The sequence below is a fragment of the Neopsephotus bourkii genome, unplaced genomic scaffold, assembly GCF_033783945.1.
Source record: "Neopsephotus bourkii isolate Nb327-2 ecotype Australia unplaced genomic scaffold, CSIRO-AGI_Nbou_v1 NB_1016, whole genome shotgun sequence".
Classification (NCBI taxonomy): Eukaryota; Metazoa; Chordata; class Aves; order Psittaciformes; family Psittacidae; genus Neopsephotus; species Neopsephotus bourkii.
In genome coordinates this window covers 2,645,032-2,662,897 of record NW_026901505.1, presented here as the reverse complement: position 1 = coordinate 2,662,897, position 17,866 = coordinate 2,645,032, and the positions used below count along the sequence as shown (strand labels likewise).

General features: G+C 61.4%; 2 protein-coding genes and 1 pseudogene across 3 annotated transcripts; 1 reads left to right on the top strand and 2 right to left on the bottom strand.

The window, feature by feature from the left end:
- Positions 1 to 3,486: 3,486 nt before the first annotated feature.
- On the bottom strand, positions 3,487 to 5,072 carry EIF4E1B (eukaryotic translation initiation factor 4E family member 1B). 2 transcript variants are annotated; one of them, XM_061360325.1, is made up of 7 exons: positions 4,967 to 5,072; positions 4,743 to 4,831; positions 4,542 to 4,637; positions 4,341 to 4,404; positions 4,080 to 4,192; positions 3,829 to 3,972; positions 3,487 to 3,717 (listed from the first exon to the last, which is right to left on the bottom strand). In XM_061360325.1, exons 1-7 carry the CDS (start codon positions 4,982 to 4,984, stop codon positions 3,603 to 3,605), a joined length of 639 nt encoding a protein of 212 aa, XP_061216309.1. In that variant the 5' UTR covers positions 4,985 to 5,072; the 3' UTR covers positions 3,487 to 3,602. The 2 variants fall into 2 exon arrangements, with proteins under 2 accessions (XP_061216309.1, XP_061216310.1); XM_061360326.1 differs by having other exon boundaries at positions 3,829 to 3,968; positions 4,079 to 4,192; positions 4,967 to 5,065.
- Positions 5,073 to 5,659: 587 nt separating this feature from the next.
- Positions 5,660 to 9,729, top strand: SNCB (synuclein beta). Its single transcript, XM_061360216.1, has 6 exons — positions 5,660 to 5,806; positions 5,945 to 6,072; positions 7,465 to 7,503; positions 7,855 to 7,973; positions 8,695 to 8,784; positions 8,978 to 9,729. The coding sequence occupies exons 2-6, from the start codon at positions 5,952 to 5,954 to the stop codon at positions 9,008 to 9,010; spliced, it is 402 nt and encodes a 133-aa protein (XP_061216200.1). The 5' UTR covers positions 5,660 to 5,806; positions 5,945 to 5,951; the 3' UTR covers positions 9,011 to 9,729.
- Positions 9,730 to 10,978: 1,249 nt separating this feature from the next.
- Positions 10,979 to 17,866, bottom strand: LOC133215947 (glutamate dehydrogenase 2, mitochondrial-like; annotated as a pseudogene).

The window sequence follows — 17,866 nt, the reverse complement described above, 5'->3', positions numbered from 1 at the left end:
CTATACAGGGCAGGAGATGCTGTCCTCTGCTCCCCCTTCTCTGCTACTGGCACTGGGGATGGCACTGCAGGCACTTAACCCCTTCCCTCCCTGCAGTCCTCTCCATGCAAACCCCACTGTGCGGAAGCTCCTCTGCAACCACCCCCTTGTTCAAACAAGCTGTAGGAGAACAGCCCAGAGCAGGGAGACAGCACCAGCACTGCCATGCTTGCCTGCCCCACGCTACAGGGCCAGGATAGGGCAGGCAGAGCCTGAGGCCACATGCAAGACCCACGGGTGCAGCTCCTCTGTGTCCTGCCAGGCGCAGAAGCCCCAGCACAGAGGGGTCCATGGGCCCCTCACCTCCCACATCTCCCGCACCGGCGGCTGTCTCCAGGGAGGTTGTCATGGGAACGGTGCGTTGTAGGTACCCCTCTCTCTGGGTACCCCTCCCTGCCTGCCATGGTGACTCCTGATGGAAGGCGAGCTCAGGGCCTTGCAGGGTGGGTATGGAGGGCGGGGGTACCTCCGAGGGTCCCATCTGCCCAGGAACACTGGCAGTACTCAGGGGTGGAGGTCTCCTGCTTACCCAGGTGCCCCCTTCCAGGTCCCAGAGCATCCCTTTGGCCACAATGCGGGTGATGGGGCAGGGAGGTGGGTGCAAGCACTGAAGGAACAGCCGTGGCACAGTCCCAGCGCCCGCAGCCATGCTGCCTGCCCACTCCCACGGTGAGCCAGCGCTGCCTGCTCTTCCCGGCCCACACACTCTGCCATGGAGCCAGCTCCTTCCCCAGTTACTCTGGGGGATTTTAACCCTGCAGCACCCACTGGTTGCAATGAGATGGGTGCCTGCGCCCATCCCGGCACTGGATGCATGTCAGGGGCAAGATCTGTCCTTGCTGCCGGAGCCGTCAGAACTGGTGGTGCAGGAAGAGGCCGTGCTGGCAGCCTGCAGAGCTGAGGCACGGGCTGCCTGCCAGCTGCCGGCAAGGTGACCCTGCACCACAAGCAGGAGAGGGGGACATGCATCCCCTCCTGTGCCGTGCTGCTATCCCCATCCCTGCTGTGCCCCACACCACCCTGATCTCTATTTCCTGCTGCACCGCACCCTAGTCCCTCCCATCCCCATCCTTGCTGGCCTCCCTGTCTCCATTGCCCCTCGTCCCCCCCCCGCAGCCCTGCCGCATGTCTGCTGCCATCTGCCTCTCCCTTTTGATTAGTATTAATTTTTAATTATTATTATTGACAGGGCTGCCAGCTCGGCTGCCAGCTGGGACATCTGCCCGGCGTGAGACAGGCTGGGGCAGCCCTGCCACTGCTGTGCTCACTGGGTGCTCCTGGCAACCGCTTCACCCACCCAGGGGTCCCTGAGCTGCCCAACCTCCCAGCACCCTCCACCCTGCAGGTAGGGACCCCGGGGGGCAGGAGCTAAAGAGAGAAGCCACGGTGTCCCCAGAGGGTTGGCTGCAGGTGGGCACTGCCAGCCTCCCAGCCTGTCTGGGCTGCAGGGAGCCCATAAAGCCATAGAGATAAATGGCTCCTATTACTTTTCCAATCAAATGAAATCCCACCGCGGCTGCATGCGAATGGCAATGAACTGCAGCAGCACGCAGCAGCCTCTGCCACCACCCCCCAGGTAACCTTAGCCTCCCCGCATGGTGGGGTACAGCCCCCTTTCACCCAGCGTGGGGGTGAGGGGACAGGGACCGAGTGGCTGGGGTGAGACTCAGCATCAGAGCCAGGTGGGAGGCTATGGGGGGAATAGGGCAGGCAGGGGAGTGGGCTGAAGGGGCAGAGGGACAGGCAGCTTCATGCTGCCACTGATGGTGATGGTGGTCACAAACAGAGGCCATTAACCGTGCATTGGATCCCGTGCATCCCTCGCTCCTCCATCAACCCCTCCAGCTTCAGCCCTGCCAGCCCCACACGTGGCTCCTGTCTGCCTCTCACCTTGGGGAGCGAGGGGCAGCTCTGTCACCGCAGCGCAGGCAGGACAGGGTGGAGCGTACCCCACTGCAGGCAGGGCGAGCAGGAGGTGCCCCACTGCAGGCAGGGCAGGCTGCCAGCCCTGCCGTGCCGGGGATGGCCAAGGCCGGGTGAGCGGCACCATCGCGTGGCGAGGGGCCGGCAGTGCAGGCAGAGCCCGGGCTGCCGGTGCGGGCACGGTGCGGGCACGGTGCGGGAGGAGCGCGCCGCGCACACCGCAGTCTTCAGCCGGATCCGCGGCTCCTCCCCCCCCCCCCCCACAAGCGGCCCCAGCTTAGGGGTGTTGGGCACCCCATAGTGCTGATCCCCCCCTCCCTGCCTGCCCTGCGGGCAGTGCTGGCGGCAGCACCCAGCCTGGCTGTCCTACAGGGGAGGGCAGCAGGGTCCTGTCCCCGTACCAGCGCAGAGAAGCAGCCCAGGGCAGCACGTTATGCAAGGACATGGGGACAGGGCCTGGCACACGGCACGGACATGCCTCGCCCATCGCACCTGCAGAGATATTGTCAAGATTCTGCCCTTCTGTGGGACCAGCTCTCTGCAACCCCAAGTGCAGGCAGGGCAGCACTGAGCCAGCACAGGCACCACACAGCATTAGGGCCGAGTGGTTCCAGCTCTGGGCTCACCAAGAGGCGGTGATGGGCTGGATGTGCTCCCTGGGACAGGGGTGAGCTGGAGCTGCCGGGGTGCTACTGGAGGAGGCTCCTCCAGAAGGAGATCTGCAGTGAGGGCAGAAGCACAACCAGCGCTATCAGGAGGGGAGCAGGCAGCTCCACCTCAGGAATCCGTGTGGGCATGGGGGAAGGACAGAACCCACAGTCAAAACCGAAACGAAACATTAAAGAACAGAGCACGGATTGGGCTGGAGTGAGGGGATGGCCTTCTACAGGCAGGACCAGGACAGACAGGACGGACAGCAGAGGACATGGGCCAGGGAAAGGAGGAGCCAAACTTACAGGGCTCAATGGCCTGGGGCTGTGAACCTGCAGGTCTGACACCAATAAACCCTTGGGAAATAAATAAGCTTCATATCACCTATGCTGCGAGTGCCTATGAGAGGGGATGTGGGCAAACACAGCCCAAGGTGGGCAGCTTGGGGACCATGCTGTGCTGCAGCCCTGACATTGACTCTGCAGGGAGCTGCTGTGCCCGAGCAGGCAGAGCCATGTCCTACCTATGTGAAGGCCTTGGGAGAGATGGAGGCCAGCAAGCAAGCTGAGCAGAGGCAGAGGAGCTGGGCTCTGGTACCCCCCTCCCACATCCAGGTGCACAGAGCAGTGAGCTGTGCCTGTGCCTCAAGCAGGGGAGGACAGCAACCCATCACCCTTCCAGGAACTATCCAGGGTTCCCAAGAGCAAAGCGATACCCTTGCAGCCCCATGGAGAAGGGCACTGGGGGAGGCAGGGCTCACACAGTGCCCAAACCTGCAGTGATGCCTGGGTGATGGCAGCTCTGTGCTCCTGGCCCTACTCACTCAGCAGGCAGATACACATAGTCCCCCTCCCAGCAGACACCCATCCCCAAAGCAAGAGCCACCCCAGCATGCCAGAGCCCTGGACACAGAGACCATGCTTATCTGCAGCCGTTCATTGTGCGATTGGACAGGGGACCCCATGGGCAATGCCCCACTCCCCCTGCGGTCACACCACAAACTTGGTTTTGGTGAGGGAGCCGCTCTTGGTGGCTGTGTCTGCATGGGCCTGGTACCCAATGGCCACCTTCTGCGACAGGCCCAGGTGCTCCTTGTAGATGCGCCTGGAGGAGGGAAGGGGATGCATGAAAGGGCAGCATCACTTCTCCCACCAGCTGCCTGCCCAGGGACCCCACTCTCGCCAGACCCACCCCCAGCCCATGATACTGCATTACCCGATGTGGATGACCCCTTCCCGGTTCTCTGCTTCCCGGGTCCAGATGGCAATCTTGTCCCCCTTGGCACGGATGTTGATGACGGCCCCGCACACCTCATCACTGTAATCATCAAACATCTCCCCAACGAGGCACATCAGCTGCCAGGAGGAGAATGAAGCCCAGGACAGTCCCCATTAGGGCTTGGTGCTGGGAGAGCAGGAACACCACTGGTAGGACCCCACAGATGGCCAAGCAGGGCCACACTCACCGTCTCCAGCCAGAAATGGTCCAGCTCAGTGTGCCGCTGCTGCTTGGCCAGGGTGATGAGCCAGCGCCCGCCACACTTGTTCTGGCTGTCCTCCCACATGGGCTCGATGCCGTCCTAGGGATGGGCAAGGGGATGGCTGGGTGCTCCCCTCCCACCCTATGGCAGCAGTGGCCTGCCAGCCCAACTGGCACTCAGTGTGCCCCATAACACTGGGTGCTGCAGGGGGCTCTCAGAGGGGACTGCAACAAGGGGGATGTTGTACCTTAAAGAGGGAGTAGTCACAGCCAGATGAAAGCTTACTGGCAGGCTGGATGTGGCTGTACAGCCTGCACAAGACGGAGACAAAACACAGAAGCAGGTGACAAGAGGTACCTCAGTGGCCTCCAGCATAGCCCTCTGGCCCAGCCACCCCTACCCAGGGGCTCTCCAGAGGAGACACATTGCCCACCCATGGGACACTCACGCCCAGAAGTCCTCCACGGTGCTGAACTTGGTGATGAGGCGCAGGTTTTCCTGCCACATCTTGCTCTTGTCGTTCTTGAAGAACCACAGTGCCCACCTGGGCAGGGAGAGGACAGTGGGAAGGCGTGCCAGCCTTGCTGGAGCCCTCCGCAGCCCCAGCATCACGCTGGGAGGAGCTGCCTGTAGCCAGGCCCTTCCATACCTGTTCTGCAGGGGGTGCTTGCCCAGGCTCTCTGCCAGGAGCAGCTCCTGCTGCTGAGCCCTCCTCCGACGCCGCTCCTCTTGCCTGCGCTGGGGAAGGAGGGACAGCACCAGGAGCCCCACGGCCACCAGCACACCATGACACGGACCCACAGGGAGAGCCCCAGGGGGACACCAGGGCTACCTGGGCTCTGCTGGCTGGCCCAGCCCGCAGGGAACACTCACCTGCTCCCCGGCAGCCATCGTGCACAACACAGCCTCCCCCCAACAGCCTCCGCCTCTTAAGTGACCACAGGCGGGTGGGATGAGGCAGCCCCAGCTGCAGCTGGTGGGGCGGGAGGGAGGTGTGGGAGGGAGGGGGCAGACCAGCCCCTCCTGTGGGGCAGGGAGCTGGGAGGGATCCCCCATAGAGCAGGGCACTGGGGGACGGAGGTCAGGGTGGGATGGAATCAAGATGGGGGGAAGGATGGGGTAAAGTGCGGACAGTGCAGGGTGGGCTCGAGATGGTGTGTGTTGAGGTACACAGATAGGGTGGGGTAGTGTCAGGAGGAGGGGTGGGGATGGGATGGGGAGGATGGGAAGAGGACATGATGAGGAGGGGATGGTGTCAGGGTGGAATGAGGGACAGGAATGGTGTAGAGAGAGGGTAGAACGTGGAGGTGGTGGGATGAGGACAGGATGGGACACGGACAGCCTGTAGAGGGGATGGGATCAGGACCAGGAGGACATGGGAGAGGGTGGGATGGGGATGGGACACGATGGGGTCCAGGACAGGATAACGTGGGGGCAGCGCGGGATGGGATGAGGACGGGTGGGAACAGGGAGCAAGTGTGCCGTGATGTGACCGTCCCACAGCCGTGCGGGGAAGGAGCCCGTGCGGGGCGGGGGCAGCCGGGATCGGCTCAGCTCGGCTCGGCTCGGCTCAGCCCGGCGCCGCGCGGTCCCCCCCGCACATCACGGCGCAGCGCGGCGCGGCGCGGCCCCGGCACAGCCGCACTGAGCCCGCCCCGCCGCAGCCCGGCCCGGCTCGGCCCGGCCCGTCCGTCCCCGCCGACAGCGAGCCAGGTCGGGCGGGCGGCGGGAGCGGGGCCAGGGGCGGGAAGGCGGCGGGGCCGGGGGCTCCGGGATGCGCGGGGATGCGCAGGGCGGGCGGGAGCGGGGCCGGGCCGGGGCGGGGTGAAGCCGTGCGGCCTCTCCCCGCAGAGCCGCCATGGAGGTGTTCATGAAGGGCTTGTCCAAGGCCAAAGAGGGGGTGGTCGCAGCCGCCGAGAAGACCAAGCAGGGGGTGGCCGAGGCTGCCGAGAAGACCAAGGAAGGGGTCCTCTATGTCGGTAAGGGCCGGCTCGGCTTTCCTGCCCCCCGCCTGCCCCCTGCCCAGCCCCCTGCCAGCCCCCCGGCTAATCCCTGCCCATCCTTGCTTGCGTGCTCCTGCCCTGCATGCTCCTGCCGGTCTCCTCTGCCTGCCCTTGCCGGATCCTGCGTTTGCCCTTGCGTTCTCCTGCTCATTCCCCGCCGCCCCACTGTCACCGGCCCCGCTCCCCCCGTCACGGCCGGCCTGCGGCGGGGTGTCCCGGGGCAGGAGCCGGTGGCCGCAGTGCCCTGCCCACAGGGCGGGTGCAGGCGGGAGGTTGGGCCCCGCGGGCAGGGGCAGTGTCAGGGCTGGTCCCCAGGTTGAGGGGATGGGACCCGCGGGAGCCCATCCTGGTTCCCGGTGGTCTGAGCCCAAGGGCCCAGGGGCGCTTCACCGTGGATGCTCTGGGGCCGGAGCGCAGAGGGACCGTGGTGGAGGTAGCGATCCCTGTGCTGGGATGTCCCCACCTTGGAGCAAGGGGCTGGGAACACGTTTATCCCCCTTGGAGAAGCCGTGTGCTGGAGCACATCCCACACCACGGCTCTGCCGGCATCTCCCCTGCATCCCGCCGGCGGCAGGTCCCTCCGTGCTGCCCCTCGGGGCCGGGATCTGCTCGGGGCCGAATCCTCGAAGCCATGGCTGGCGGGGAGGAGGCAGCTCCGGGCAGGCAGCGTGCCCGCGGTGGTGATGGGCTTCTCGGGAGGGAGCTGAGGCCGCGCTGCCTGCAGCGGGAGGAGGGCGCAGCGCTCCGACTCCGTCCCGCTCCAGAGGGCACCCGCTCTGCGGGAGGGCTGAGGCCCCGGAGCTGTTCCTCGGGGCTGTAGTGGGTGCTTGCCCTGGGGTGCGTGCTGTGGAAGGGTGCAGCAGCTCCAGGAGCGCCCTGAGGATTCATCCTGCAGGAGCTGCCCAGCCCCTGCCTTTCCCCATCACAGACACCTGCTCCCATCCCGCGGGGTGCCCTGGCATCTGCGGGCTGTGTCACTCCACCTGAAAGGAGCATGGCAGGGTGGCATGGCCAGAAGCAGCTCCCAGCCCTGGGCTGCTCCGGCTGTGAGCTTCCCGTGCCATGTTGGCCCCAGCTCTGGATATGGATCCCACCTCCAGTGGGAGGCTTTGCTCAGCATCACAGCTGGTGTGCACCCTGCCTGCCTGCCCTGGCACAGCGTTGGGCCCCATGCTGCCGCAGGCCAGGCTCCTGCAGGGACCAGGGGAGCTTTGCAGGGAGCTGTGCGGGTGCTCAGCTCCCGGCTGCCCTGGTGCAGGGCAGGATGCAGCCGCAGCTCAAAGAGCCCTACCAGCATCCCAGGCACTGCACATGGCAGAGTCCAGATGCAGCACCTCTAACCCTGTCTCTGTCTCTTTCTGCCCTCAGGGAGTAAAACCCAAGGCGTGGTGCAAGGTGTCACCTCAGGTATGGTCCCCTCTGGGTCCCCACCACGGTACCCCTCTGGCCCCAAGAGTGTGGCTGTGCTAACAGGATCAGAGGCTAATTGAGGGGCTGATGTCACTCAGCTAAAGCCTCTTGTATAACAGGGCCCGCAAGGAAGGATTTGCAGCGGCTCCTCACACTCCCTGCCCAGCTGCAGAGCAGCATCCTTGCCCCCTCCCCTCCCCAGCATCAGGGCAGTGATGTGGGAGGGTCTGATCCTGCCAGCAGTTCTCCACCAGCCCTCCAAGGTGCTGCGGGGCATGGAGCTGCGTCTGGAGCCCTCTCCCTGGCCGGGGGGGGGGGGACACTGACGGGCACCCCTGACTCTTGCAGTGGCTGAGAAAGCAAAGGAGCAGGCGTCCCAGCTGGGTGAAGCAGCATTCTCGGGCGCTGGTAACATCGCAGCAGCCACCGGGCTGGTGAAGAAGGAGGAATTCCCTGCGGACCTGAAGGTGAGTGAGACCTCCAGGCTAATGCCATGCCCATGGGGATGCTGCCATGTCCCCAGGCTCAGTGGGGAGCCCTTTGGCTGCTCCCCAGCCCTGCGGGAAGATCCCAAAGGTCCAGGGCACGCAGGCATCACTGCCCCGAGCACGCCGCTGCGGACGTGTGCGTGTGCGGGCTCCTGCATGGCGCTGGCGGTGCGGGACCCGCGGAGCATTGCTCCAGCGGCTGCGAGGTGACCTGACAGCTGCGGGAGCCGAGGGGCGGGCAGGGACATTTCGCCACCCCCACGAGCTGCCGGCTTCCAGCTTAGCCCAAAATAGCATCAGCTGAAGAAATGAGGCCAGCGCCGCTGCACTGGGGGGGATCGGCCGCCTGCCTTTCCCTCCTGCCAGCCCCGGGGAGGGGTTACCCAGCACCGCCCTCGCTGCCAGGGATGCAGGATGCTCCCGATGCCTGGGAACCACATGGTGCCAGCACCCCTCGCCTGCTGGGGGAGGAGGCTGGGAGCAGTTCAGGGACACGCACACATAAGCCCTGCTCCCATGGCCCCGTGCCTGTCTCCTCCCAGCTAGGTGGGCTGGTGGGTGCCCACTGGGCCCCACTGGTGCCCCCCATGTGGAGCCCTCCATATCCCGAGTGTGTTGCTGGTCTGTGCCAGGGGCAGGGAGGGTGGGTGTGGTGTGGGGGGCTCTGTGTGTGTGTGTCTGACCCCGGGTTCATCTCCAGGCAGAGGAGGTGGCCCAGGAGGCTGTTGAGGAGCCGCTGGTCGAGCCGCTGCTGGAGCCAGAGGGGGAGAACTACGAGGATCCCCCGCAGGTGAGGGGACAGGGCACAGGGCATTGCAGAGGGCACACGGTGCCAGGGGCTCAGTGTGCCAGTGACCATCCCTGTCTGGAGCAAAGCCAGGAACCCACCTGCTCCAAGGTAGCCGCAGCCCTGCAGCCCGTGGGCAGGCTGGATGGGACAGGGGCTCCAGGAGCTCTCTCAAGGGCTCTTTCTTTCCCCACAGGAGGAATACCAGGAATACGAGCCAGAGGCATAATGGATCCCCATCCTCGCCTCTTCCACCAGCAGCACAACGAACCGGCGGTAGCCCCTTGCTCCTCCCCAGCCGGCCCTGGCCGGTGCCTCCGTGCCGAGGAGGTGCAGGGGTGCCTCTGCCCTGTTCGCCCACGAGTTCTTCCTCCAGTTCCGTTCCAAGGGACAGTGTCCGTGTCTCTGTATTGTGTCTAGCTGTGACAAACCCCCGCTGTGTCCAAGCCCCCAAGCCCTGGCACATCCCTGAGCCATGGGCACTGCCCGCAGGGGCTGGTGTGTGTGTGTGTGTGTGAGTGCGTGCGTGTAGCCCGGGTTTATCGCTCTGTATCCCTCCCAGCGCCATAAACCCTGGCTGCATCCCGGCGTGTCTGTGTCTGTACAAAGCATGTTTACCTGCTCGCGGGCTGCTGTACATTTGGCTTGCACGCATGTCCCTGTGGTTCTGCTCTGGTCATCGTGGAACTATTTTTTTTTACATATATATCTATCTCTATGGGTAGACGGGTCTTTTGCCTTTGTGAACCCCCGGTGCCCAAGCCTGCTCCCCAGCCTGCTGGGTGGTGACGGTGCCCGCGCCCTCCCTGAGGTCCCGTAGTGCCGACGCTGTGTTGTGCCGTGGCATGGATATCGCCCCGCTCCTGTCGCTGGATGTGCAGTACGAGGGCAGCTGCCAGTGACACAGCTGCCCTCGTGTCCGTGAATAAAGCCAACTCTTGTCTGTAAGCTTGGTTGTGCGTTCCAAGGAGAGAGGGGTGATTTGGGGAATCAGAATGCCTCTGTTGGGAAGAGGAATGAGGGGCTGGGGCAGACTAACTGACTGCTTCCTGCTGGGGGACTGGGCAGGACTGGCTTCTTGTGAGGACAAGTGCTCTTCCTGTCTGCTTGCTGTTGTGTGAGCAGCAGGTCCCTGTGACCTGAGCCACCAGCCACGCTTCTGGTGCAGGCAGTGTCCCCATGTCACCTGCCTGTGTGTTCTCTACAGTGCTTTGTGTCTGCAGATGAATGGAGGGGGCCTTCTGGGCTGGACCCCAAGCTGGGATAAGGCTAGACACATGCTGGTTCCCTTCCAGGATGCTGGCTGTGCTGGCAGAGAGGAGCATGTGTTGGGTGCAAGCTTCCCCCAGCTCCCCCTTCCTTCATCAGGATGTGCTGCTGTTTGTAAGGAACCTCCTGAAAGGCACCTTGATCCTGTGCCAGAAATGCAGAGCAAAGGGGAGCCTCTCCTCTGCTGCCCCACCTTCCTATGTGACCCTGCTCCCCTCAGGGGGCTGGCACCTGCGGCTGCAGTGTGACCACATCAAGGGCAGGTGAGTGCCACACACCAAGTGGTGTCCACCACAGGGGCTCCTGTGCCCACTCCAGAGCATGGTCCTTGCTCCTTCAGCTCCCCAAGGCAAGGCCACCAACCCGGCCCGTGTCCTCTGCCAGCCTCCACTCCACAACTGCAGCGCTGGGTGAGGCTGTACTGAGCCTCTCCACCACGAACATCCCCAGATTAAATCCCCAGCTCGTGCTGCTCTCCAGCTTTGCCATCCAGGAGGGAAGCTGCAGCAGTCAGCACAGCCACACAACAGCTTTGCTGACGCCTGCAAATCCCCGCGCTGGCTGCGCTCCGCATGGATGCGCCAGTTGCAGTGGTGCTTGCAGCACCCACCCTGTGTTATTGAATGGACCAAGCAGCTGCTCCCGAGGCTGGCTGTGCCATGGGCTGTCCCCTCCCCTAGGGCTCATTGCAGCACCAGCATGGCTTCCTCCAGCTCCCAGGAGGCTGTAAAGGGGCTGGGGCAGAGGGAGAAGCCCAGGAGAGCTGAGAGCCAGGCAGCAGGGAGAAAACATGCTCGAAGCAACCATTTATAGAGACCAGGGTGTCCCCTCTGTGCAGCACAGTGTGCTGGGCACCCCTGTGCAGCAGGACTGTGACCCTCACCGTGCACTGGCAGGGATGTTTGTGCCAGCCCCGATGGGCGCTGTGTCAGTAGGTGAAGCCAGGCTCATCACACACAGTGAACACCTTCTCCAGAGCACACAGGTAGGCAGCAGCCCTCTGGTCCAAGCCCAGGTTGTACCTTGCAGCCATGGCCATGATTTGCTAGAGAGAGAGAGGAGAGCTGTGAGGCTGATGTGTGTTGAGAGGGTCTGGGGACAAGGAGGGGCAGAAGACCCAGTGAGCACCCAAGAGGGAGAGGGTCACCCCTGCACCAAGAGACCAAGGGGCTGTTCTGTAAGACCTGGAGTCACCTACGAGTGGGTCTGGAGATGCTCTCCCACTGCTGCCTCAGCACTCCCCTGGGGACAAACCCTGTACCCATGGGTGGGCTCCACACACACTGCTGAGCACAGTGCAGGCAACTCTGAGGAGTGGCTCAAGACACCCCCCGCCCAGCACTGCATCCCCCCAGCTCACCTAAGCAACCCTCAGGATGGGGTACATTGGTCTGGGGGAACAGAGGGAGGGACAAGTACCCAACAGCAACAAGGGACACTGCCAAGCACAAGGCTTTGCCCACAGGGTGGGCACAGCCACCACCAGGAAGATGAGCCCAGGCCTTGTGCTGAGCTGGCAGCAGTGGTGATGGGGTGCTGTGGGTGAGCACTCCTCAAACACAGCCCAGAGCCTCTGCAGGGCAGGGATGAGCGAGGCAAAGAGCCCTTGGTGGTACCTTGGCTGGGTACTCGGTGGTGTAGGCCAGTCCCGAATACACAAAGTGCTTCTCTGAGGCAGACTCAGGGGGAGAAGTTTTATCTCCTTTGTGGGAGAGGCTGGAGATGGCTCTCCTAAACCCGGTTATCAAACACAGCCCCTCTGCTTGGCACGGCATCATCATGGGTTGTTCAAGCTTGGCTTGCCACCTCTGCAGCTGGTTCCACCACATTGCTTGGCCCCTAAGTGGCTCCCTGCAGCACCCAGCAGCACTCTTAGATGGTAGGGCTGTACCTCCACACACAGCATCTCCACCCCATCCCCTTCATTAATGGGATGATAGCAAGGGAGACGGGAGTGTCCAGGAATGAGAAACAAGTGATCCAAGGGAATCTTCCATGGCTGTAGGCACTTAACAGTTACACAGGCCTGGAACTCCACAGATGGGATGATGGGAATCTCCCCTCTGATCTTGCCAAACCACTGCTCCAGGCTATGCTGAACTGACTGCAAGACGTGGTAGCTGGATTCCTGCTCATACGTGAAGCTGAGGAGGCCATAGCTAATGTGGTTCAGGTTCTTCAGACACTCAGAGAAGGATATGGTCGCACTACCTGCATTCACATACATGTCCTGTCAAAGGCACGTGGGGATGGACAGAGTGGGATCACCAGGATGTTTCTCTGCAGGAATATGTCATGTGCTGCTGGTGTAGTGGGGCCATTGGCAGCTTCTGCAATGATCTGAGAGCACAAGCAGAGGGGAGGTGAGTTAGGTGGGAGAAATGAAAGAAGAAACCAGTGCCAGGCTGCTCTCCCTGCTGCTGGGACCCAACCCCACCTCTCAGGCCACTTCTGGTGGAGGGCTCTGGGTGCTCTCCCTACCAGAGCTGCTCAGGGTGAGCAGAAGCTCAGACCTGATGTTTCACACGGGATGATTAAAGGCCCAGGCTGCAAAAGGCCTTGGCTGTGGCAGAGTCCCAGGTGCCAGCGTGCCATGTCCTTTTAGTCCTGGAGCTTACAGTGAAGGGAGGAAGCTGGCACTTGTAGCATCCCCCTGCTTTGCTCGCTTTTATCTGCTGACTGGTTTTCAGTGTCAACACCCTTTGAGGGTATCATCTCCTCTGCCCTGCAGGGACAATCTGATACAGCAATGAAGACTGAGGCTGCCAGAAGAACCAGCCAGGTCAATCCTAGCTCACTGCCAGCCAAGGAAAGGGCTTGGGCTTCCCTGTTCCCCTAAGTGATGTGACCTGCCACCTCTGCTCACACTCTCTCCCTCTGGCAGAGCAGATGAATTGTCAGTGCAGTGATGCAACACCTCCCTGGGGCACTGAGAGCCAAAAGCCAAAGTTTGGCTGGGCTGCTGTCACTCACACACTGAGGCAGGGCCTCCTGGGACCAGTCTGTACCTTTGCTTGCACCTGGGGTGCGTTCTCCCTCGTGAGCTGCTTCTTAGTAGCAGCAGGGATGGGGATGTCACAGGGCACTTTCAGGATGCTGCCATCACAGGGCTCTGCTTTTAGGTATCCAACTGTGTTGCCATGGCCCTGGAATGAGAAAAGGGAGTCTTGCTGGGCCAACCCTGGCAGTGTTGGGCACTGACCTCAGAGCTGAGCTCTGCAGGAGATGAAGGGCAGCCCCCTTCTCCCTGTGCGTGTCAGAGGGAGGCACTGACCACCACTGCTTAAGAACAGGGGCTGGGTTGACTTCTAGCTCCTTTGGATCGATCCCTCTGGGATTGTAAATGGCTCCATCTCTCTCCCCAACACAGATGCAGCAGGCTCCATGGTCATGCAGGTACTTCATGGTGCACAGCCCCACATTGGCAAAGCCCTGCAGCAACACAGAGGATAAACATGCTGGGGGAAGGGAAGTCATGGGGGTACTGACCTGCTGCTCTGGTAACAGTCCCCTCTCAGGAGCCTGAGCTCAGAAGCACAAATAAGAATCCCTGACCTAGTAGTTCTTGGTGGGTGTTTTGGCTGGATAGAGACCAGGACCTGCCAGGACAGAGATCTTGGTTAGTTAGGGGGTTGTGAAAAGCAGAATGCTTGACATAGGGGCTATCAGCTCGACCTGTTTTCATCCCCCCAGAGCTGTGATGTTCCAAGCACAGCATGCCTTCAGCTTCTAAGAACCAACCTCGGTAGAAAACAGGTCCAGTGAGAAGCACAGCCCCTCGGTGGGCACCACGCAGCACATAGGCACAGCCTGAGCAATGCTGCTGCCCCTCACCTGCGGGCTGTGACCTGCTGCCACGGAACCGGCACAGGGCAGGGCTGGGGGGAGCTCAGCTCTTCTAACGGGAACAGATGGGTTTGTACTGTCTGCAGCAAGGCGCCTGCCAGCTTAGTACGGCTCTGAAAAGCACCACTGGTTTCTGAGGCTGCAAAATGCACCAAAACACTGCACACACAGCGAGCAGCCTGCTCATTCGCTGCTGCATCCGTGAAGCGAAGGATGCGCGGAAAGGAAAGGGCTCGGCAAAGGCAGGGCTCGCCCCATACACCTCCGAGTGCTGCCTCGGTTCAACGCCTCTTCCCCGCGGCAGGGAGCTGTATCGGGGAGAGAGGCTCGGAGGAAGCAGGGGGCTGGCTGCAGGCAAGGCTTTGGGGTGCAGCCTCCGGGTTGTTTCTCCCTTGCAGAGAGCAGTGGGCTCAGCAGAAGCCGCGCAGAGCGGGCAGTGGCTGGGCAGCAGCTCCTGGAGCTACAGCAGGGGGAAGCAGCTCACCGCGGTTGTGAGCAGAGCCTGGGCTGCAGGGAAGGGGATGTCCTTCCTGGGAGCAGAGGGGAAACGCAGGGCTGGCACCCTCAGCGTCCAGGCTGCTGGGCAAGACAAGGTCCAGACCCACAGAGCACCCCCAAGCAGGACCTTTGCCGTAGGTAGCATCACAGCTTGTTGTGGCTGGTTTGGAGGTGACAAAAATCACTGGAGTTGGTTGGCTGTTCCCATCCAGCCTAGCAGGGCTCACTGCATCCTGCCACCTCTCCGCCCTGCCTGCTGCACAGGCACAGCTTCCATTTTATGAGCATGTTCAGGCAGGATGTCTACAGGGAAACCCTGGGAATGATGGTGCAGAGTGAACAGTGCAGCACCCCTGGACTGCTGGTTCAAGTCTCTAAGGGATCAATTGGCTCTTGAAACGGATCCATCCACAGCAGGCCTGAAACACTCCAATGAATGTTGCTTAAATGAGCACCTCTGCGACAGGGTGAGGGTAGAGTTGGGGAATTATGTCCAGAGAGCACTGCAGGTGCTGAGACTGAAAGGAAAGGCAGAATGGTCCTGAGGAAATGTCCTCTTCAAACCGTAGCACTCACCTGCAGCACAAAAGTCTTGCATGGGAAGGTGATGCTCAGGCCAATGCGGTCTGTGTAGTCAGTATTAGTGAGGTAGTTCTCAATGTCATACAGGACCCCGTGCCGGGTGGCCGAGTGTCCCCCATGGATGCCTCCCTGGCTGATGGGCTTTCCTGTCACACTTGCCTGGGCACTGATGTCTTGTGAGGACAGGATGGGCAGAGTGATGGTTAAGGTCTCACCTGGTGCAAGACCTCTAGAAGGGACCTTCCCTGAGCCTCAGCTTCCCTCACACTCCCCTTAAAATTCCCCTGAAGCAACTCACTGACACAGACCTTTGGGAGCAAACCCTTACAGTTCCCATAGCACCCTGGGCTCCAAACCAGCACTGTGGGAGCTCACCCTGTACCCCAGTGTGTATGTGTGGGTGTCAGCTATCAGGACATCTCCCACTGCCTGGTGTGGACATTAGGGGCCAGCACATCAATCCCAGGCCCTGCAGAGGCAGAAAAGTCTGTCAAACCCTGCCTTTGTGATTCAGCTGCTCTGCTCCAGCCAATGGCATGTGTACAGTGAGGTGATTTCCACGGGTAGTCATGGCCCTGGGCACACCAAGGAGTCCCCTGACCATACCTCGGTGCTGCCCATACCCCAGGGTTTCCCCAGCTTCCCTCAGGCATGAACAGCTTTGACTTTAGCAGTCTTTGCCTTGTCCCTTCCCAGTACTTCAAGTAAAGAGGGAAGGCAAAAGTCTGCCTTGTGACCAGCACCCTGAGCTATCCATCACACAGTAAGGCTGGAGAAACCTCCACTCCTCCCTGTGACTGCACAGGCCAGTGGGAATGGAGGATGGTACCTGGTGAGACCCTCCCCAGCAGTAGGTGGGAGGCAGCCCGGGCCAGCTCTGTTGTGCTTGGTGCTGCAGGAGGCTCCCTCTGCTCCGACTCCACAGTGCAGGCAGAGGGAAGCAGTGCACAGACAGCAGAGCACCAGGGCAGCGAGTGCTGCTGACAGCCCCTGTGCCTGCCCAGCCAGGCAGCCGCTGCCGCTCCCCTGCCTGCACGCCACCCTCTGCTTGCAGAACCAGGACAAAACACTCCCCTGTAATTCCCTTCTTGGCCATTTCTACAGCGAAAAGCGTTGTTATTGCCTCCAGTTCATGTTCCTGCATGGGAACAGCAAAACAACAAAACACCGTTGTTACTACAGGCCCCAAGAAAAACCACAGAGCTGCAGTCCGCTCTGCCCTGCCTGTACAGTGCTCACCCTGATGTCCCCAGGGAGCTAATTCACAGCATCAGGGGAGCCTGGGTTCAAAAAGAGCTGTGGGAACTCCTGGTCCCTTTGCTCGCTGCCCTTCCAACCCCTATTGCTTTGCATCTTCCCCCAGTGGAAAGTGGGCAGCAGCAGGAGTGCCCCTACACCTTCAGCACGTCTCTGCCCAGATGCACTGACCCATAAACCAGAGCTCACCACCCCCCTCCCCGCCCCAAGCTGCTTTTCGCAGTCACTGGGTGAGTGTTACTACAAACATCTCCCCCGGCTTGTGTGAGCGCATCGCTGTGACAGGCGCGGAGAGGGAGGGCTGTGAGTAACAGGCTGTCGGCGGGGGCAGGAGTGAGCTCACCGAGTATTTCCTTGGATCGATGCTCACACCATCATGGCACCGCCAAAAGGGGCATCTGGAAAGGACCAGGTGAGGCAAACAGATGTTCCCTGCCAGCTCCCCAGGGGAGGAGGTGACTGTGGCAATCAGGACCCTGCTGGTGAACCCAGGCAGGGGGATGCTGCTTCCCCCTGCCACACACAGCTCCCCCCTCAACACCACACACACACGGCCTCTGTGGAGCCGAGCTGAAGGCAGGATGGGATACAGACCTGAGCCTGCCACAACCACCAGCCAGAGCTGAATCCATGACAACCCAGGCACAGAGACTGCTTCTGGAAAGCACAGTGCTTGATGCTCCCTGATTCACGTGAACATCCTGGACTGCCAGTGGCACATTCTGCAGCCGCAGCAAGCCGTGCCCTCGCACATCGTGCCCAGAGGAACATCCTGCACTTCTAGAGCACTTCTGATTCTCAAAGCATCTAACGAGCTTTTCTGACTCACTGTACCACAGCCCCATCCCATGCCCAGGTCCTCATGTGCTTCATGTTCCCTTTGTATTTACCCACTATGGCACATTTGTATGTCATTAATGCAGCCAGGGCTTTTACTTCATCCACACCTATTGAGCTGATGAAATGAACCCCTGGGAGAGGAGAGAGAAGTGAAGAGTCCCTGCCTTTTCACCACAAATGGCACAGCAGCACTATAGGAAAGGCTTTGACTCTTCTGAAACAGCAGCATCTAGTCGCAATAGGTGATCAGCAATCATTCAGCTAGACCCATTCCTCCAGACCACCATGGAATGGAAAGCTGGTTCCTGCCAGGATTCATCCCATAGACACAGACCCTTGCTGTGGTGAGCATCTCAAACAGCATGGCAAATGCTTCAGGCTGAGGGCGAGGGGATGTGGGGCTGAGAACCCTCAGGCTCAGAGCAGGCCCTGAGATGTGTTTGGGGCAGCAAGTTTATGGTGTTTAGGATGAGGAGTCAAACGCACACAGGGGTGGGCACCATGCTGCTGTTGTGCTCTGGTGTCAGCACTGGGCTGACAAAACCACCTTCCCCATGCACCCCTCATCTTTCTGAGGGGTGCACCCGAGGATGGCATCCTCCTGTGCACCACTGTGCACATCCCAACCGCCACTGTGTTAGCGCAGGGACCCCGCTCCCAGCAGAGCCGCATGCACAGGGCTGGGTGGGGATGGAAGGGCTCAGTCCATGCTCCCCGCCTCACCCCCTTTGCAGGGCAGGCGGTGCTGGCTGTGCTGCCCCTGCCATCCCTGCACCATCTCCCAGGTGCTGCA

Bases quoted from the DNA above. Each gene is read 5' to 3' on its own strand.
- SNCB (XM_061360216.1), top strand. From the start codon at position 5,952: ATGGAGGTGTTCATGAAGGGCTTGTCCAAGGCCAAAGAGGGGGTGGTC. The intron at 7,504-7,854 runs GTATGGTCCCCT...TGACTCTTGCAG, and splicing joins GGTGCAAGGTGTCACCTCAG to TGGCTGAGAAAGCAAAGGAG. The intron at 7,974-8,694 runs GTGAGTGAGACC...GTTCATCTCCAG, and splicing joins AATTCCCTGCGGACCTGAAG to GCAGAGGAGGTGGCCCAGGA.
- EIF4E1B (XM_061360325.1), bottom strand. The intron at 4,193-4,340 runs GTACAACATCCC...GCCCATCCCTAG, and splicing joins GTGACTACTCCCTCTTTAAG to GACGGCATCGAGCCCATGTG. The intron at 3,973-4,079 runs GGTGAGTGTGGC...ATTCTCCTCCTG, and splicing joins GACCATTTCTGGCTGGAGAC to GCAGCTGATGTGCCTCGTTG.